The sequence below is a fragment of the Notechis scutatus genome, chromosome 1 (genome assembly GCF_049901735.1).
Source record: "Notechis scutatus isolate UNSWTSFEM ecotype Mainland chromosome 1, rNotScu1.2, whole genome shotgun sequence".
Lineage (NCBI taxonomy): Eukaryota > Metazoa > Chordata > Lepidosauria > Squamata > Elapidae > Notechis > Notechis scutatus.
Genome location: NC_142009.1, coordinates 25,616,901 through 25,639,445, shown reverse-complemented (window position 1 = coordinate 25,639,445; position 22,545 = coordinate 25,616,901). Strand labels below are relative to the sequence as shown.

The 22,545-nt window shown below is 41.0% G+C and overlaps 1 protein-coding gene across 1 annotated transcript in view; it reads right to left on the bottom strand.

The window, feature by feature from the left end:
- The window catches only part of LRRC75A (leucine rich repeat containing 75A), a 58,088-nt gene that overhangs the window by 6,700 nt on the left and 28,843 nt on the right, over nucleotides 1-22,545 (bottom strand). Inside the window, exon 3 of the mRNA XM_026671631.2 lies at nucleotides 9,235-9,347. Within this exon, the coding sequence (XP_026527416.1) occupies nucleotides 9,235-9,347 (113 nt within the window). The remainder of the gene's footprint in view (nucleotides 1-9,234; nucleotides 9,348-22,545) is intronic.

Genomic DNA, 22,545 nt, shown 5'->3' with positions numbered 1-22,545 from the left:
AGCCTGGGGAGGACAAAAATGCCCCCCTCACTGTACCGCAGGAGGCCAACTAGGCCATGCCCACTATGACCATGCCCACTCAGCAACCGGGCAGCGAACCCTTTACTAAAATTTTTGAAATCCTTTACATGCGTTCTACCCTACTTCTTCATGTACAGAGATACCCTACTATTGCTGAAACTTTTCAACTGCAAGAATTGATTTTTTTTGAGGCAGGGAAGAGGGCAGATTGTAAGAAACAAAGAACAGCTGTTAAAAAATCCTGTTGGCTGCCAGACTTCATTAAATGTTTTCACAGAGTAATCAAAAGCTACTTGAAGGTCATCCAGCCCAACCCTCTGCTTTGCCTATGCAGGAGTTTCTTTGTCTTCCAACAGGGAGGATGGGTGTTTCAATAATGAAGGTGGTTTTTTTTGTTGAAGAAAATAGAAAGATTAAGCTCCTTCCCTCACAACAATCTCCTTTGAACTGAGAGTCCCATATCTGCTTTTCTTTGAAAAAAGAAAAGAGAGGGATTGGAGTGGAATTACTCTGACTATAGCTGCAATTTCAAATCCATCAATTTTGCTGAGCTGCACTCAATGGGCTCCATAAAGACTAATTATTTTTCTCCCACCTGCTTAAGAATGTAGCAACAATAACAACAGTTGTACAAATCAATACAGACGTGCAGAGGCTTCACTTTCTGAGAATGCTTAATAACACCTCTTTGTCATGTTTAATATAGTTAAATATTAATTATGAGTTTAAAAAAAAACCAGGAATATCATTTGCTACATGCAATTAATAAAGGTACTAATCTTGTAGATCAAGGGAATGACAATGGAAAAATATATTTTAGTTTCACCAAGACTGTCAACAAGCTTCCCCATGATATTGTTGACAATTTTGTAAAATGATGATTAGAAGTGGTAATGTTGAATAGATTTGTAGCTGATGACAGATTTATTTATGGTGACAGATTTATTTATTTATCAGGTTATGTAGCCACCCATCTCAACAACAACTCACAGCCACAAACAATAAAAAATATTATACTTTAAAAATGTTCAGAAACTCTCCCACAGCAAACCAAAGTTCCAATTTTGGATTTGTGTATAAACATTAAATATTATTTGGATAAAAGAATGGAAGGAATGCTCATCAAAGTTACATGTAATACCAAGCTAGAAGAGTTTAAAATACTTTAGGACTGAAAATACTTTGTGTTCTTCATGGACCACAGAACCAGACAAAATCTAACAAGTTCTGCATGCGCTAATTCAAGGTGAGTGACAGCTGTTCTGAAAGCAGTACATGTAGAAAGATTGTAGTGGTTTTTACTGAACCTCAGACAAACCTGACTTAGTGAAGCAACAGAATAACATTGTCCATACTATGACACTTGATTCTGCTTTGGTCAAACTTCAATGCAATGCAGTTAGTCCTTGACTTACAAAGTTTCTTTAGTGACAGTTTGAAGCTACACTGGCACTAAAAAAATGACTTATGTCCTTTTTTCACACTTCTGTTGCAACATCCCCATGGTTACATGATCAAAGTTTCAGGGTCTTGGTAACTGATTCATGTTTATGCTGGGTGCAGTGTCCCAAGGAGATGTGATTACCTTTTGCGTCTTTCTGACAAGCAAAGTCAATGGGGAAGTCAGATTCATTTAAGTGTCACTAACAACTGCAGTGATTCACTTAACAACGGTGGCAAGAAAGGTTGTAAAATGGGGCAAAATCCTCTTAACAACTGTTGCTTAGCAACAGAAATTTTGGAATCAATTGTCATAAGTTGAGGACTACCTGTATTGTATATTCTAGGCACTACTATTTACGAGGAGTATCCTCAAGGCAGATTGTTCAGAGATGGTCAGTGTAGCTGGCAAGAGTGGAAATTAAGTCCTACAAGGAAAAGTTAAAGAAGTCAGGTGCATTCAACTCAGAGAAGACACAATTAACAGGCATAAACATCTTCAGATATCTGAGAAGCTTTCATACAGATCATGACGCAAACCTACTTTTCGTTATTCCAAAAGATTAGAGTGGGTATCTAAAACTGACAGTTCACATGGGAAGGGATTTAGAGGAGACATTAGGAACAGCTTCCACACAACATGAGGCTGCTTTGAAACTAATGGTTCTGGCTTCATTGTAGGTTTTTAAGGCATGGCTCAACTGCCAACTTTCCAGGAATGCCATAGTACTAGAAATCTTTAATTGGCAAGAGGGTTGGACTAGATGGCATTTGAGCATTCTTCCAGCAAAAATAAAATAAACAAAAAACCCCAAAATCAATTCAGTAAATTCTGGCAGAAAGGGGGAAAAACTGCTTTCATATTGCTGTCAACACTGGCAGAGCCTATTCCTTAATTGCCATTTTTCTTCTATGCTTTCTAGTGCTTCCTAGTTCAGGGAGTACAAAATAAGTGCCTTTTCTGTTGCAGTGTTTGGCTTTTGGGATATACTAAGGTTAGAGTGGTGCTGACTCTGCTGACCTTTCAGAAAATCCTTAACAACCTTGGACTCATAGCATTGGAACAAACCTTAGACCAGGGGTGTCAAACTTAAGGCCCGGGGCCCGGATCTGGCCCATGGGGTGCTTAGACCCACCCACAGGACCGGCCTGAAAACAGCAAAGGACCAGCCTGCTGTGCCTCTGCCAGCAACATGCAGCTTTTTTCAGCTGTGACGGACTCCTGCAGCCCTTTGCCAGCATAAAACAGCTCCGTTTTCTCTGGCAGAGGGCTATCAAGACAAACTGAAAACAAAAGGAGAAATGTTTCCCCTTTTGCATTTAAGCATGCAAGAAGGGACAGGAAAGGAGGAAGGGAAAGAGGAGAGAAGACAAAGAAAAAGAAGGAAAGATGGGAAGAGAACAAGGAAGGAAAAAGAAGGAAGGGAGGGAAGAAGGAAGAAGAATGAAGAGGAAAGGAAAAAGAAGAAGGGAGGGAGGCGAGGGAGAAAAGAGATTATAATAAGAGTGAAGGGGAGGATCTCGGGGAAGACCTACATTCGCACTTGGCCACCATAGGTGCCTCTGACACAAGTCCTGTGTCATGCCCACAATGGCCACGCCCCCCACCCTCCGAGGTCAGACACAACCTTGATGCTGCCCTCAATGAAATGGAGTTTGATATCCCTGCCTTAGACTCTTCTAAATCTAACCTCTGCCCAGTCTTTTCATGAAAATCCCAATGACGGAGCAATTAAACTTTAGGAGGTAAGCTGTTCCATTACTTAATAGCTCTCCCAGTCAGGAAATTCATCCTAAATACAAATTTGGATCCAACTCAATAAACTTCCCCTCCCAGTTCTTGTGTTATCCTCGGGTGCTGGAGGGAATAAATCTACTCCTCCTTCCCTGTGATATCTCATCATGTACAGTATTGGAAGACTGTTATCTTATCTCCCCCTTAGCTTTCGTTTCTGTAAGTTAAACATACCAAGTTATTTTAACAGCACATTTCTACTGAACAAGACTTACAAGCAGAAGTGCCAGCAAAAGATGGTTTGCAAAAAAGTCAAGATGGCAGCTGCAGCAGCATCTTGATTTTTTTTTAAGCAAGCTATGTGGACACCCCTGCTTATAATTTTAAAAAGAGGAACTGAAAGTGCTGGGAATGCATTTATTTTACAATCCTGTAAGGGGTGGGAATATACAGGAAACACTTATGGGGTGGGGTTCTTGTATAACCGAGTAAGAAAATTAACCCATTTTCTGTGTTTAAACAATGCAACAAATTATATACTAACTCAAGATTCTAGGACTGCACAATATCCTAAACAACAATCCAATACAATCACCAAGATTAAAGCTAATTCAGCATGCTGTGTGAATGCACCCACTAAGCTTCTTACAGAGCTGTGGAAAGCTTCAAAGGGATATTTCCCTTTGAAGGTTCATGCAAAGCCTCTCTTCAAAGCTGCTTTGCGCCCTAGCTTTCCACCCCACATCCAGGAGCAAAGGTGCCAACAGCCTCCTCTTCACAGTGCTTTTGCAATTCCCTTTGCCAGTTCCATTTGTCAACATAGGCACAAAAGACTCCTGTGACTACTGGATGATGGGGAGAAGCAAAGGGTCTTAATGAGGCAATAACACCTCTGCTGCCCAAAGCACCTCCCTAAAGGCATGGGGTTGCCTAGGCTTAATTTTTAATTGGCTTTAGCAACTCCCAGAGAAAAGCCCTTCTGGGAATTTACCTGCATCTCCAAATGGGAATAATAGAATCCATTACAATTTGGCAAAACAACGAACTGAGAATGAGACTGGTAATTAAAATCATACAACACAACTCTTTCATTTATGCTTCCTCAACTTCAAAGCGCAGCCAGATCTTCATAATGGACTAGTCTTTTTTGCTAGATGTCAAATTAACTGAAACAGTTAATTGCTGGATGCAAGAGCAGCAGAAACTTTTGGATGGTGTGGTCTCAAGCCATTCAAATGGCCAAGGGGACAGGGAGATGAATGCCAGGTAGAAGGACCACTCTATCAGCCAGGATGTGCCAGCCATCGGCAAACTTTCCTGGCCTGGCAAAGGCTGTGCAGATCATGGCAATGGACAAAAAAACAAGCTCTGGCAGAGAGACAGAAGCTGAGGAAGGAAAGGTCTGTATTTAATCAACAGTGGGCAGCCTGCAGGGGGAGATATCTGACTGCTTTTAGTATCTTATTAAATTATTATGGTCACTCTATTTGTACTTTGTTCTTCTAAAAGCTTAAGGCATCACGTATGAGGTTCTTCCCCTAATTTTATCCTGACAAATCACCATCTTATAAGGATCGAAAGAGTGTGACTAATCCAAAATTGTCAAACAAGCTCAAGGGATGATCTAGATCTGATTTTCCCAGGTCCCAGTTCAAGACCTTGCCTACTCTACTGGTTCTCCTTAATGTCACCTAGACAGGCATCAATCAGGCTTTGGGAAAGGTATATAAAGAATGTGAAGCTGGGAAATTCAGCCTGGTTGGCAATAGAATAGAATAGCTTTATTGTCACTTTGAATGTAGACTAATCAGCATACATTTAAATGAAATATCATTGCATACAACTCTCAAAGGGTTACCACTTCCAATATACCCTACACAACCATGACAGAATAAATAAATATAAAATTATGCATATACCGACATATATAATACAGAAAAACAACACAGTCTAATTTGGATGTATACATGTACATGGCGAGAAAAATGAACATTGCGAGTTTACCAGATGGATGGCTTAGGGAACAAAGCTTACAGAATATGGTAGTCCTGCTAGAAATACTTTGAAACCTTCTCCCAGAGGAGAGCAAAAGAAACAGACCATAAAGTGGGTGTGTGGATTCTCTAACAATATTTTGAGCTCTAAGCACATAGTGCTTATAAACAATATCCTGAATAATGGGAAGTGAGCTTCCTATAATCTTCTCGGCTGTCCTTAACCACTCACTGTATGGACTTTCTATCTGAAGCACTGCTGCCACCAAACCAAACAGTGATGCAGTTTGCTAAAACATTCTCAATCATGCCTCTGTAAAAAGTGGCCAGGATAGAAGGAGAAAGATGTGCTCTCCTCATCCGATACAGGAAATGCAGATCCTGGTTTGCATGCTTCGCTAAGGATGATGTGTGGAGAGATTGTTAGTTATCAGCACCCCCAGATATTTAATACTGTTGACAAAATTCCACTTTGTCAAAGGATAATACCATTAAAATGCCCTCTTACTGCTTAGCATGATGAGAAATCTCAGCTCAGTGTATTGATTCATAATGGTCCATGAGTTGAAAATATGTGTTGCCATTCCTTTTTGTATCTCTCACTTGGATTGAAGAAGCCACCAGCAATTTTTTTCTATACTGTCTTTGCTAATATCCCACTGTCAATATTCCACCAATACTCCATCCTACCCAATTCTAAGGAGAAAAAACAGGACTATTCACTTACTCAAGAATATTTCTTCAAGCTTGTTCACTATCACTCTGACAGTATGCTTAATAATAAAAGCTACTCAATTGCAATAGTGCTTAGACTTAAATACCGCTTCATAGTGCTTTACAGCACTCTCTAAATAGTTTACAGCATCAGCATATTGCTCCCAACAATCTGGGTCTTCCACCTGAGAAGGATAGAAGGCTAAGTCAACCTTAAGCTGGTCAGGATCAAACTCCTGGCAATGGTCAGAGTCAGCCTGCAATACTGCATTCTAACCACTGGCAGCTATTTTCCAATTTCTCCCACGTCTCCACCTTAATCCTTGGTACCCCTTCTGTTCTAAAATTGGAATGTGAAGAGAATTTGGTACTTTTGCATTGCCTGGGGATCTATTTGGTATGTATTAAATTACTTGTATCCTACTATCAACTGAGCCAATGTTTAGGCTTCCTCTAATAAGGACTTGTCACTTGACTAGGAATTGTTACACACACACACACACACACACACACACACACACACACAGGAGACACTGTGGCCTGAAAACAGGAAAACGGAGAAGAGAAACGGTTTCAAGTAGACTCAAGGAGATGTGCTCAGCCCAACTCATGCCAGGGGAATGAAGCACCTTCCTTCACATGCATCTGCCATCAATTTTTTTGGCAGTGGACACAACTTTGCTCTCTGTTATGTTTAGCCACGTTAACAGGTGATAGTCAATCATGAGGTGAAATAAAAAGCAAGGAAACCATTCCCAAGTCATTCTTCTGATTATTTTGCTACCGTAAATTTCTCCTGGATAGTTTAAACATAGTAGCTTTATTCACAGAACATGTTACATCTTAAATCTGGGTTAAGAAATCATGGTCGTTGGGTTCACATAATACACTATTCTCCTCCTCCTCATTTATTGTAGCCAAGGGCAGGAATATTAAACACTGGGAAATAAAACAAAACATTCAGAAGTGCAACATTAAGTGTTGCAGATGTCCTTATAGATGCTACAGTAAAACAAGACATACTGAGCTGTTTTCAAACGGCTGATTCCACATGAGTAATTTTTTTTTTCTTATAAAGACCTTATAGTACTTTCCCAGTGATAGCAAAATACTATGTCTAGCCCAGAATACTGTACAGCTTTCCTTAACTTGAGAAGTGTAAAGGAGAAGAGAACTGAGCTACTTCCCAAATGCCCTTTGTCATCCTGGTCCTGTTTTCATGTGCCATTCTATTTACTACCACCTGAAACTTGATATTGTTTAGTACCTGCAGAAATGTATGCTTATGCTATCCTCACATAAATAAACCACATGACAACCTAATAGTTCTTATAACATGGTGAAACTCAGAGCATCAAGCCCTTTTTACCTATTGCAAATCTAGCCAGCATTATACCAAGGATCATGTTTCAAAAGTTTCTTCCTCAAAGATTAAGACTTGATCATATGTACCACTCCCATAACTACACAGACTCACAGTGGTTTTAACAATAAATTGTTATAAGCAATAAAGTTGTGTCCTTGGCAGTCTCTCAACTTGATTGTTTTCTTGTAGACGTTTCATTACCAAATTAGGTAACCTCATCAGAAGCAACCAAGCTCAGAGACCACCAAGGAACCCACAGTTCAACCGTGAGCTACAAAGCTTCTCTTCTATCAAAAGCAATAAAGTGTTATCTGAGGGATTCACACAGGTAGTCCTTGATTTATGTCTGGTTGCTTAACAATCACTCAATGTTATAACCAAGTTGGAAAAAGCTACAACCCATTCTTACAGTTACAACTGCTACACCACACCCATGAGTATATGATTGCAATCCTAGCACTTGGTAACCACCTAACATTTACAACTGGTTGCAGCTTCCTCTGGTCACATATTCATATTTTGAGACTTTTTTAGTGTCTTTCAGCAAAAAACACCAATCGGATAAGCCACAGGGCCTTTTCAGTTATTGCCCCCATCTCCAGAATAGCATCCTCCCAGAAATTAGATTGACCCCACACTTCTGAGTTTTCAAAAAACTATAAAGCTATAAAGACCTGGTTCTTACAGTTATGTTACCTGGTTTCTTCCTATAGAAAAAACATCTTTATTTGAATTTTTTGATACAGTAATGATGCCTGGGTATTTAAGTTTTTATTTTTATGTACTATTTTAATCCAATTACTATATTGGGTATGTGTGCTATTCAGAGCCTACTGTGATGTAATCTATAAGCCCAATAAATAAATTAGACCCATAAAAACAGAATTACAGATTACAGATAAACAGAGTTGGAAGGGACCTTGTAGGTCATCTAGTGACTAGTCCAACTCTCCGCCCAAGCAGGAGACTAATTTTCTTGTCTTGTCTTCTGATGCATTGTCTTCTGATGCATTGGATCTCCTCTTCTTTGTGGCAGCCCCTCAAATATTGGGACACTGCTATCATGTCACACCAAGTTCTTCTTTTCACTAGATTAGACATACCCAATTCACACAAAAAATTAAAAAATCACAAATTCATCAATCAAGGAACAGATTTATTTATTACACTTATATGCCACCCATCTCACAGAAGTCAATGGACAGATGACATCATTCCCCAAATGCCCTCAAACACAAACCATTTTTGCTAGCTTGTGGGAAGCCATCAAGATGAACACTAGCCTAGTCTTGAGGGGAAGGTGACTGCAAAGTACAGGGGCCACCAAAGAAAGAGGCTAACTGCAAACCCCAATTTTCTTTACCTCCTTCGCCTGGTACCATTAATAGATTTGGCCTGCACTGCATGGGTCACTTCTATCATCATCATCTTTTAACGACCCCATATTCCCTTACGGGGTGGTGTCTGGGCAACTGAATGGAGGTGAGCGTTTACTGGCTGGATGCCCTTCCTGTCACCAATGTGGAGCTATATTTAGCAGACATATACTCATCATGCCCAGAGAGAGAAATATCTGCCTCAACCTAGGATCGAACTCACCGCCTCCCGATTGTGAGGTGAGGGCTCCACTTCTAGGCCACCACACCATTCTCATGGGTCACTTCTATGTGGAAAATAAACCCTCAAGATATAAGCAATTAGTTCATATATGGGTTTGTAGATACAGTAAAAACAGGATTTTGGATTTCAGCTCAAAACATCTAGATAACCAGTGCAGAGTTATAATTTGGGTGTGTGTTTTATTTGCCTACCTGCAGGCTGCTGCATTTGAGAACAACTGAAGACTATTTTAAAATGTCTTGAATTCCTCTCTCCACATGGATGCTACCCCTTGTATTTTCCACAGGTTTCAACTTGCTGCTATGACCAGAAGGGTAGTCTCCAGCCATCCCGCTTTTACTCACCAAGCCTGCGGCTTCCTCTTCACCATGCCCTGGCGTCGCCATTGAGAGTGGGGGCTGAGGTGGTAGGTCAGCTGCCTGCAGAGCTTCTCCATAGTCCCTAGTGAATCCCCCTCCTGCGGCAAGAACAAAAGAAGAAGAATCATTATTGACAATGCAGCCATCGCAAGGAACTAGCCTGAAGGGGATTGTCTGTAGACAACGTGCATGACCTCTTGAGAAGCTGGTTGGAGGAAAAGGAGACTAAGCACGGAATAGCTTCTGCAAGACTTGGGCCTCCCTGGATAAGCAAGCAGCCAGTTCTCAGCTGACTGAATGGGGAGGAAAAGGGTTTGAAGCTGACAAATCCTCTCTCCCCCTCATGATGAATCCCACTCTTCTGCAGACCAATTAAAATTTTAACATACCAAATCCTCAATTTTACTGCAAGTACTCAAAACTCTGGTGGGGTAATTAAGCCAACAGGATTGATCCATCTCTCACTGTCACTACTGTTTCTTCCACTGTTAATTAAGATTCTTAGCATGTTAACCAGCAGTCTCAGATTGCCCCAGACAAGCCCAGTGAAATACAGCCAGTGGTAAACATTCAAGCATCATTATAGATCAGACAATAACTTGCTACTTTAAGATGACACAAGATTCCTAGAATGATCCACATCCATCTAGTTCTTTCACTCACTGTGAAGCATGCAACAGAGAAATGTTTAGCTCTGTTCTGTCATTGATTCAGGGAGCTCTGCAGCGAGGTTAGTATGCATAACATGTTTCCACTGGAGAAGAACTCTAGCCCACAGCCTCAGCAATGACTCAGGAAGTGCAATTACTTGGCTTGGCTTGCTATCTTTCACACAGGAGTTGCTGTGATTTCACCCGGCTCCCAACCATTGCGGTTATTATGGGTCGTGCACAGAGTGGATTCTGCATGCCAGAGAACACCCTCTGTGTGCAGTGAGAGGCTCTTTGCAGATTTCTGCAAAAGCACAACAGAAAGATGGGCAAAGCAAATCTGCTAGCCAAACAGCCTCATTTACTTATAGAAAGATTCTATCGCTCTGCTGCACTGCAAATAGCAGTACATTTTCTCACAATCCTTGTAAAAAAGCAGCCAAAGGAAACAAGAGTAGATCCAAGACAAAACACACATGCACACTTACAAATCCACAATGTGGCAAGTTCAAAAGGTGAACACTTTTATTTTAAGCAGGCTTTGGGATAGATGCGTATGTACCCCTTCTAAGCTGCATACACCCCACAGGCTATTGCCAGTGGAACACCTGGGTGGGCCTCGTTATCTGGCAGCCCCCGTTATCCACTGCCAAACAAGTAGCAACACAGCACTGGAGAAGAGGTAGAGGGGCTATGCCTCTCATATGCTGACCCAGCTTCCTCTTCTATTAACTACTGTCCATATCAACTCTGTCCCTGCTGTCAGTAATAATATAATCAGATCATATTTTTAACCTTTTCCTAACGATGCCCTACCAAAAAGAAAGCAAGAAAAGAAAACCCCATCAGATATTTGCAGGAACATGGCTAGTAGGGCCCAACTGTGTCTTTTGACTGGTATATATTGTTATTCAAGAATATGGGGTAGGTGGTGGACATGTTCAAAAGCAAAAAAAAAAAAAAAAATGTGGATGAAAATACACACATGGTTAGAGAAGATTTTAAAGCAGCATATAGATTTAAAGCCAGAAACATTTTTGCTAGGTATACTACCAGAAAAATATGATAAAGGGAATATGTATTTAATATTACATGTCTTGACAGCAGTGAGAATTTTATTGGCACACAACACTGGGAAAATGAGGAAATACCTACAGAAGAAAATATAATTACAAAAATACTAGATTGTGCAGAAATGGATAGGTTGACATTAAAGATAAAGAAGATACAGAATACTTTTTAACACGGGATTTGTTTTATCAATGGTTACAACAATAGAGGTAGAAATTAGAAATTGGAAATTATGACTATGTATAAGTAAATTGACCCAGATAATACACTGTTTACTAAGCACTTATGTACTGTATATACTCGAGTATAAGCCTAGTTTTTCAGCCCAATTTTTGTGCTGAAAAAATCCCCCTCGGCTTATACTCGAGTCAGATTCCCCTCTGAAAAAAAATGGTGTGGAGTCGCGGCCTCCGGCGGCAGCGACTCCCAACAGCTCCAGCCGGGAAGGAAAGGCAAAAGCGCTTTGCCTTTCCCTTCCCGAGGCGGCGGGACTGGGGCCGTGCCGGCGGTAGTGACTCCTGACTCAGGGGGCCTCCGAGGGAGGGGAAGAGAGTGACTCCTGCCTCCCGCTGTCATCATCATCTTCTTCTTTTGGGTTAGTGAATCAATTAAACCTTTCATGATAGTGAGATCGTTTCCCAAATTAATTATTTTTATTTTTGAAATTTACCAGTAGCTGCTGCATTTCCCACCCTCGGCTTATACTCGAGTCAATAAGTTTTCCCAGTTTTTTGTGTAAAATTTGGTGCCTCGGCTTATATTCGGGTCGACTTATACTCGAGTATATACGGTATGTTAAAGAAAAATGTATAAATAAAATAAAATTTAAAAAAAAAAATGTGGTAGGAAGAAACAGGTAACCATGATGCAGATGTGTAGTTGCAATCAAATCAAAGACCATAAATAAGAGAGCAGGATAAAGTGAATAGAGGCCAAACAGGAAAGACAGATTGGACTGTCTAGCCAAAAAAAAAAAGTCCAAGCAGCAGAACTTCCAATAGAACAAGTCTGAGATTAAGCAAATGGGCATAAAGCTACCTCCTATTAAAGCCAATGACAGAAGAAGAAGAAAAAACAGCGGAGCAGTATTGAAAGAGGATTCAGCTCAACTTCCTCCAACAGAACTTGCTTTTTTACACAAAGGCTGCAGACAATTTATTAATATTTATTTGTCTTTCCTCCAAATGCCCAAGCATCATCATACATTGGTTTTACCATTGCAACAATCCTGTTCATTTGAGAGAATGATCTGCCCAAGAGCATCCGTGGCCGAATGTGGATTTGGAGCTGGGCCTCCCAGATTCTAGTCCAATACTGACATTCCTGTCTGATTTACACATACCATTATTCTCACCAAAGTAGCCATCATCTTCTCCCTGCGTCCATTTCTGCTTACTGTCCCATGTCCAAATAACACTTGACTACTCAGAGATAATGCTTCCTATTTTAATCAAGGAATCAGAGCTGAGTATTCGAAGCGAATTAAAAAGTCTAAGTAGGGGCTCAAAAGCTGCCAAATGCCAAGCCCCGGGAATGTGAAAAACATTTGTAAAGTTTCATGTTGTCTGTGGTTGTTTTGATTTTATATCAGGTTGTTCCAATCTTATTGGAAGTTTTCCAATGCTGTCCTCACTATTCTGAAAGTGTTTCACACTCAAAACAGGGCCATTTGAGGCTCTTAACCCTTTCTTGAAGGTCAAAGCTGCTTTGGAACAATTCCAGGAAAACCAGGGCAGTCCATGTCAAATTATGGACACAGAATTTTGAATCTAAAAGTTAAGATGATAACTACTTGGCTTGCTTCCACCTTGTTCGGTGGGAAGTATAACAAAACTTGTCATTTAAGGCTTGCAATTCCCAGAGGTAAAACCCCAACAAAGGGCCCCTGGGGGAATTCTAGTTCTATGCCTCCCAGTCTATAACTCCGCTTCCAAAATTGCCTTCCTTCACTCCTTTAATCTATCATGCTGAAGTGTCACAACTAAAAATGGCTGTTGGAATGTTATCAGTACTGGGAACTCAATACAGCCAGTAAAATCCTAGGCATGCACTGAAGCCTGTCCGGCTTTCCATATTAGGGGGTAGAGAGAAACCTCTCCCACTCAGATTTAATCACATACCTCGTCTTTTTGCTAGGTTGGCAACAAGTAACCTCAATACCCATACCCTGGCTCTTATACTTATAGCATGCTGTCTGTCTGGGTAGTGGGGGAACATAAACATTACAGAATGTCCTGGTTTTCAGCAACATTTCTGCTGTTTGAACACAGTCTTTAGTACCAAACCCTATTATTAATTCCTTCTACTTTGGACCGGATCCATCCTACTTCTCATCGCAGGGAATTTCTAAAGCTGAAATTAATCACTGCCTTTATTTTCAAATCAAAGAAAATGATGTCATAGGAAGGCTTTAAAAGTCCCTGCTATGCTAGCAATCTCCTTGGCAGGTCATTTTAGTGAATTTAATTCATTCTGGGAACCTGGAATGCTAATCCCAGGAGAAAGAGAGGGGAGGGGACTTTGGCTGCTCAGAAGAGCTTTGGTTTATGCCCAGAAATACTCTATATAACACGTTCAAAGATTTAAAACTACGTGATCTATAGCCGAGAGCTGACTTACTTTGAGCTTCATGCAGAATCAACAAAGTCAACTTCAATGGGAGTTTCTCAGTCTGTTTCTAACACACACACACACACACACACACACACACACACACACACACACAAGGGAGAAGTATGAGCAGGAGATGCTAGTGAAGCCAAACTCCCTTGGCCCTCCATCCACTCCTAGGGAAGTTAACTAATTACTCTATAGGATCAACCCCCTACTGAATTTGGACATGAATTATTTATCAGATTCTGTGAAATATTCATGGTGACCTATTTTACTTAACAAAGTAGGCCCTTGCTGGAGGTAGCTTAGCAGCATACACCTATGGGCTATAAACCTGATCTGAAAAAGTATTTTGGAGAAAGGGAATTGATGTTTTGGAGAACCATTATAAAGGCATGCCAATATCATTTCTTTATTACTGGCAGTTTTTTAAATTAAGGTCAGCAGCCGCTCACCATAAATACTTGTCACTTGTTCCTACATTTGTAATGACCCTAAACAATTCAAAGTCCTTCAGCCAGTGAGTTCAAGCATCTGTGCCAACTGAGACAGAATTCTTCAGGCATTTGGCACAGCTGCTGATTGTAAGTCTCCCAAATAAGACCTTCCACTCCTCTTATATGAGCTTCCCCCTCCTAGTGCCCACTTACTCCATTTTACTCAAATAAAGGTACACAACACCACATAATTAAGTGTCCTCAAGCAAGACGGTGTTGCCTTGTGGCGACATGGGCAGCAAACAAATTTTATAAATAAACAAATAAATACATTTCAAATTTGAATGCATGGATAGAATCTGCCCAGAATTATCTGTTTCCTCACCACCACCACCAAATCTGGCCTCTCACTGGTGCATTCACTGCTGCTGTAATTGTAACTTGTCTCTTCTTCTTTCTCCCAATTTTTCCAAGCATCATGGACTTCTCAAGGGAGTTCCATTTCCTCATAGTATGTCCAAAACATGCTAGTAAAATGCCAGAGGGCCTAGACTGTATTGTGGTTAGCTAGAGGCTCAGAAGCTTCTTATTTAAATTCTAATAGTCTTTTTTGACTATGACTACTAGATACTGAAGGGCTAGGGTCTTCCAGAATTTTTGAGGTCTGAAACAGATGAAAACAGTAGTATAAGCCCCTAGTATTACAAAAATACTGCAAGATATCTGAGATAAGTTTGAGGATTACAAATCCCATAGACCTATCTTCTCCTTCTCCTTTTCCTCCCTCTCCCTCTCCCTCTTCCTCTCCCTCACATTTTTTTTTCAGGAATTACATGGATGTAGGTTTATTGTTACTTTCATTTCTCAATTTTTTTTCAACTTCCAGTTTGATATGCATCCACAGCAGGGGCGGGATTCAAATTTTTAACAACCGGTTCTGTGGGCGTGGCTTAGGTGGTGGGCGTGGCTTGGTGGTCATGTGACTGGGTGGACATGGCTTGATGGTCATGTTATTGGCTGGATGTGGCCAGCTCAATATCACATCAAGGCACACATCTCCTCCCCTGGCCTCTCATGACTGTGGGGATGCTGCAACAGTCGTAAGTGTGAAAAATGGCCATAAGTCACTTTTTTCAGTGCCATTGTAACTTTAAATGGTCACTCCACACAAGCAAAGTACCAGCAAAGGAGGGGGGAAAAACTCCAGAGACGTTCCTGAGACAGGAAGTCTAGTCCTACCAAGAATGTAATAAGGGTTAACGGAGAGGCAGTTTCTGTAAGCAACACCAGAATGTTTCTTTCCTGCCTTCCTTACAGGATTAGGCCAGTAATTTCTTCTAACAACCGGTTCTCCAAACTGCTTAGAATGCTAACAACCGGTTCTAGCGAATAGCTGCGAACTGGTAGAATCCCACCCCTGATCCATGGGATTTCCAACTAGTACAAATATGGCCCATCCTGATAGCCCTGTGATTGCGAACCTATGGCACGCATGCCGGAAGTGGCACATAGAGCCACTTCTGTGGCATGCGAGAAATCGCCTGGAAGAGCCCCACTGCGCATGTGCGTGTGCCGCCCGCCCACCAGCTGATTGTTGAGTATCTGGAGTGCATGCGTGGGGGACGGCGTGGGAGATGCATGCATATGCACAGAGATGCGAGGGGCATGCTGGGGGTGTCTGGTGCGCATGCGCAGAGATGCGTGGGGATTGCACATGCATGTGCAGAGATGCACGGTGCATGTGGGGGGTCATGCGCACATGCAGGGGGGTGGGGGGCCCTGCATGTGCATTGCCTTCTGGGTGCTGGCCTGCGAATGTGCGCATGTGCAATTTTCGGCACGCGAGCCCAAAAAGGTTAGCCACCACTGTGATAGTCTGTGACTTTCAACTTAGTGCTGCCACCTAATTAATAAGTTCTAGACAGTCACACACACACACACACACACACACACACACACACACACACACACACTGAGCCGTGAATTTGTTTGCCGGTCCCAAGCCTGGATAAATGCGGATGGCTGAGATAAGACCGGCCAACCTATTGTGTAAAACCTCACCCAAAAAATGTTATAGAAAGCCTCTCAAATGAATCAGATATGGCGTCAATGATAGGACCCCCAAGTCAGAAGCTATCCAACAAGCTACTAGGGAAGAGCAAGCATCTGCAGTGAGTAGTCAAGGCATCATTGGTGCACCTGGGGTAAATCTAACACGCATTGGTAAAGCTGCACAAAGACACATTGGGTGTCAATGTGGAATGTTTGAGGAATGAGCCAAGGTAAATTGAATACCATCAAATGGGAGAGGGCCAGGTGGAAAATTGACTTCCTCGGCATCAGTGAGCTACACTAGATAGACAATGGCTATTTCCAGTCTGAGGAATTCACTATTTATTACTTAGGACATGACATCAGGAAAACAAATGGATTTGGCATTTATCACAAGCAAGAAACTCATCCAAGCATTGGAAAGCTACTTGACAATTAATGATCGCGTTATAACCATCTGAATCTGTGCCAAGCCCCTCAGAATCACAGTTGTCCCCAACGACTGATGCAATGGAGCTTGAAATAGAGAATTTCTACGCCAGCATCGAAAAAACTCTGAAGCAAGTGACCAAAAAAGATATTGTTTCCATACCGGGTGATTTCAATGTAGAAGCTGGCACCCAAGCAGTAAAAGGGCATCACTGGCAGCTTTGGATTTGGGGAGAAGAATGATTCAGGCAGTAGTTTGGTCAATTCTGCCATGAAAATTGATTTCAGATCATGAATACCAGGTTCAAACAGCCCAAGTGTCGCTTATATGCACTTGGACTTCATCAAATAAGCTGCACTGTAATCCGATTGACTATGTCCTCGGCAGCCATTGATGGACCAGCTCAGCTCTCACTGTTAAAGACATATCCAGTTGCTCGTTGCAGTGCATATTACCGGTATGTTGATATTAGTTGATGGCTCAGAGCTGAGTCAAATTATGAAACACCAAAAAGACAACACTACCAAAGAATCTGATATCACCAAAATCCCAACCATCTATGCAATTGAAATGAAAAATAGGCTTAAATTACTGGACACTGCTGAGAAGCCGTTTGACAAACTGTAGCCAGAAATTAAATTGATCATCACTGAAACAGCTGTTAAATACAAACTATAAAGCTCAAGAACATGACTCTCAGATGCAACCATCAGAATAGTTGAGTGAAGAAAATCAGCCAAAGCAGCAGGAAAATGGGAGGAAACTGAATACAGATTTCCAAAGAACAATAAGGAAAGACAGCAAAGAAAGAAGAGGAATACATCTGTGTAAGTCAAAAAGATTTGAATGCCATTTACTGCTGATAAAAACATCATCACAAGCAAGTAACTAAAAGAATTGTCTGACCAACAAGATGGCAAGAACATAACAGAAGAGCTATACGCCAGCAACAGTTTCAGTCTCCTCAGGATGATGAAGAAAGGGAAGCAGAAACAGAACCAGCCATCCTTTAGGAATAGGTTTTATGGGCAATGGGCCAACTAGGCCCCAAGCGTTCATACAAGCCCCACAGAACTGTGAGGCCAGTATTACCACAACCATCACTGCCTTGTTCCAGAAAACTTAAGAAATCAATACTTGGCCATAGGATTAGAAATGATCGATGTTAATTCCATTCCCCCCCAAATTGCTCTAATTGCCACATAATTGTCCGCATCCTCTTAGCAAGATTCTCCTTAAGATCATACAACAACATCTGGCACTGACCATCAAAAGGAAATTACCAGATATTCAAAATGGCTTCAGAAGGGGTCATGATACTAGTGACTATATTGGAAATCTATATTGGGTCATGGAAAAATCTCAGGATTATCAAAATAACATCTATATCCGCTTCAGTGACTACAAGAAAACCTTGTGACAAGCTGGAAGACCTGGAAGTACCAAAACATCTGGTCTAGTTGATGCAGTTACTCTATATCTATCAGGAAACCACTGTGAACACTATATGGAGACAATTGGTTCAAGATAAAGGAGTACAGCAAAGTTGCATTCTTTCACTTTTCTTGTTCAATCTGTATGCTAAAGTGATCATGAGGAAACTTGGAGGAAGGAACATTAACGATCTTCAATATGCGGACAACACAAGTCTCCTCTCAGAAACCAAAGTAGGCCTGAACATCAAAAAGACCAAGCTTATGACCAGTGTGAGAAATGGAAATGTCAAAATAACAACTGATGATGAAAGAGATTGAATGTTTGCAAGAATTCACCTTCCTAGGATCACAGATTGATCAAAGCAGTGACTACAGTCAAGAAATAAAACATTGAATCACACTGGATGTCACAGCAATGAAGAATATAAATCAAGTATTGAAAAGCAAGGACATCAGCTTGGCAATTAAGTGCAGATTAGTCCATCAGAAGACATAGACAAAGAAATAAGATCTAATACAGGGGTGTCAAACAGGCCCACTGGGTGCTTAGATCCGGCCCACAGGGCCACCCTGGAAACAGTGAAGGATTGCCCGCAGTGCCACTGCCAGCGAAAATGGAGCTCAGGGGGGCTGCATGTGGCTCTCCCAAGCTCTGTTTTCGGCTGTGGTGGCCTCCTGCAATCCTCTGCCAGCAAAAATGGAGCTTAGGAGGGCTGCACAAGGCCTGCCTGAACTCCATTTTCGCTGGCAGAGTGTTTGGGCCACCACAGGTACTCCCGACACGAGTGATGTTGAGCTGGCCACACACCCCCAAGGTCAAACATAACCCTGATGCGGCCCTCAATGAAATCAAGTTTGACACCCTTGATCTAATACCATTCAGAGACAATCAAAAAGGCCAAAAGGAAACAAAAAGACCAAAATATCTCCTCACCAGCAATCAACACCTATACGAGCAGAGATTAACACCAAGTTTAACACTAGACCAACAATCAATCAAGGAACTCCCAATGCCGACAAACAAGCGAACAGTAAACAACAGTCTAATCAAGGAACCTATCATAATTTCAGCATCGCCCTAATTAAATCATGAGCCTCAGGCCAAACTTCAAAAAACTTCCTTCAACGCTGACAAGGCAATTACTAGTATATAAATACTGTGGGAGCACACCCCACTCCCCTCTAGCATTGATGATGCTACCTAGTCTGGTAATGAAATGTTGGCAAGAAAACCACCAAGCTCAGAAAGTGCCAAGGACCCCAATTCAACCCCGATCTACAAATATTCTATTCTATCGGCAGATTAGTCTCTATTGTCATATTTCCCGTAATAGCCTATGATTGTAAAAGTTGGGCCATGAAAAAAACTAGACAGTTTTTTTGTGGTGTTGGAGAAGGCTCCTGCACATTCCTTAGACAGCAAAGGTGACAAAGAAACAAATACTGGAGCATATATAAAACTATGCAGATCACTGGAAGGCAAAATAAAAACATATCTGTCTTACTTGCTTCAGCCATGTCATGTTCTCAAACTTGCTGGAAAAGGCAGTTATAGACAGATTTCCTCCAGGAGCATCTGTCCTTAACTCATCCTTTGGGTCTTCCAACAGCATACCCATCGTCTTGTAACTGAGTCCATCCATCTTGTTGCTGGTCATACCTCTCTTTCCTACTTTTCCCAGCATTACAGCTTTCTCCAAAGAGCTAGATCCTTATATAATGTGTCCAAAGTGGGATAATTTGAACCCAATATTTGTACCTCAAGTAAGAATACTGGGCTGATTTGTTTAACGATCCATTTGATTTTCTGTCTTTCTGTCTTCCTTCCTTCCTTCCTTCCTTCCTTCCTTCCTTCCTTCCTTCCGTGTTCTCAGAAGTCTTCCCCAATAGCAAAGTTCAAAAGTGTCAATACTTCTTATTTGGAATTTTTATTTCCATGTGTCACAAAACACACCATTGCTTGCGTGGTTATGATCTCTATAGACAATAACAGCATTTGAATATCTTTTCCAAGGTCTTCATAGCTGTTTTACCAAGAGTTAATCTGAAGTGTCCTTCTTGACTCTTGTTCCTTTACGGTAGTTGATCCTAAAAGGAAGAAGCTGCCTACCACTTTGATATATCTTCATTGTCAGTTCCAATTGTATGTTATATCAGTTGTCATTTCTTTGATATTTTTATATTTAATTTTAGTCCCATTTTATAGTATGTGTAATTTTACTCCCATTTTTCCACTGTGCTCCTAATCATCATTAGAGTTTGCAGATTCTCTGCATTTTCAGCTATTAGAGTAACGCTATCAGGTTACTGACATTCCTTCCTCCAATTTTAAAACCAAACGCATCTTTTTCCAATCCACATTCCATAAATACGGGAAAATATTTTTTTGAAAATACAAAAAATACACACAAAAAATAAACAAATTAATTCTGGATCAGTAAAAATGTGAAACCATGTCATATACTCTCTCCTTAGTTATTCAACCTTTTTGCTGAATATAAATTCAGGGAGGATGTACTGGAAGAAGAAAGTGTACTTCAAAGGCATCCAGGGTTTTGAGCAATAATGTCTACAGTTGCTTTCACCTCCCCTTTGTTTTTATTAGGGATTGTGTTGTATTCTTCTCTTTTTCCTGAATGAGTGTCAGATTCCCTCAATCCCCATTATTCACAGGTAAATATTTGGAGAAAAACTTAGTTTTCTTATAGAAACTATAACTGATTAACAATGGGTTGATCATTGTGAACTTCAATGTAACTTCCAAATCCTAGTCAAACACATCGACCATGTTTTCCCGAAAATAAGACCCTATCTTATTTATTTTTTTGCCACCAAAAAAAGCACCAGGTCTTATTTTTTTGGGAGGGGGAAGATATCACTGACTCACCTCACTTGCGCGATCGCCCCTGGCCTCCTTTTCACTGTCAGAGGCCTTCAAGAAAGCCTTGCCAGCCTTAGAAGAAATGGGCTAGCAAGGCAGGTATTGGGGTGTGCGAAGCCTGTCTGAAACTTTCCTGCATCCCCACCCTTAATTTTTACCATTGTACCCTGGAGTAGGCGGGATCTTAATTAGAGCTTATTTGGGTGGGTAGGGCTTATATTGCACACACATGTAAAATCAAGCTAGGATTTACTTTCAGGGTAGGTTGTATTATCAGCAATTCTCCTCCTCTCCATTATAAAAGATAAGAGTTTCTCTTTAGGAAACATTGCCTGAGATTCTCAGAGTGCACTTTGCTTCAATGATGAAGATACTTCCTGGCAAACCATAGGTCTCACGTTAATGCCTGTCCTTTCCAGATAGAGCTGGGTCTGTGACTTTGGATTAACTGGTTCTAATCAGCACAAAGATGGACCATTGTTTGACTAGGCATGGAGTAGTTTCCCCTGTTCCTATTTTATATCAAGAAAAGTTGTTAAACTTATCACCAAAAATATTCAATACATTGTTGTTACACTGTATAATTGTCATGGAACATGACATAAAGGAACAAGGCTAATTAATATACCAGCAACTTGAAATGCATTTTGATACACACAAAATGCAATTGTATTTTATACTGCCGCTTTGCTCTATCACTTCCTGGGAAATAGTTTCTACAAATGCCTGTGTTAACACTAATTAGAGCAGCCAACCAGATCTGAGATACTTTAAAAAAATTCCGGATTCCTCTCCTGTTATTGAGGGCAATGGCACAGATTTAGTTCTACTTACCAGGAGCAGCTGGGAACCTGCTACTATGCATCAGCATAAAGATGTCATCACAACATCTCCTGTTATTAACAATAGCCTTGTGAACATCCCATCACTGAACAAGCACCTAATATTTTACAGTTGAGAGGAAATACTGAGAATACAGAGAAGAGGAAGAGTTTATAATATCTGATGCCTATCAAGATCAAATCAGGCCTAATGGCTGCGCTTAACCAATTTTGGCTGATTTTGGAAAAAACTAAACAGGACCAAATCTAATCATAACTGGACATCCCAAAGATGCTTTTTCAGGAGGCAACTGGACTTTGTTTTTTCTTTGAAGACTTCTTATCCAAGAAGCTTCTTCAGCTCCGACAGCATAGGGGAATGGAAGGATTATTATTCCTTGCAGACAGCTGGTCATTTGCATCCTTTTAGAGAGTTGTTGAAGAACTTGGAGGTTTATCTGTGTCCTCAGGGTCACCTGAGTAGTGCTCCTGAGGATACAGGTAAACCTCCAAGTGCTTCAACAACCCTCTAAAAGGATGCAAATGACCAGTCTGCAAGGAATATAAATCCTTGATTCGCCACTATCCTGTTAAGAGTTGAAAATGCTTTTTGGATGAGAAATGAAATGTCTTGAAAGAAAAAACAAAGTCCAGTTACCCCCTGAAAAAGCATCTTTGGGACAACCATGACCTGGATGACTAGATGAATCTCTACAGATTCATTGCTGGACAGAAAACTATCAGGAAATTCCCAAATTTTAGACTAGACTAGAGAGACACAAACATCCCAAATGAAACCAATGGCCAATTGCCAAGCAAACAGTGTGGAAGGTTCATGTAGCCACCAAGAGATGAGTTCACTCTGTTATTTGTCTTTACATTTTTCTACACTCCATCACTGCAGT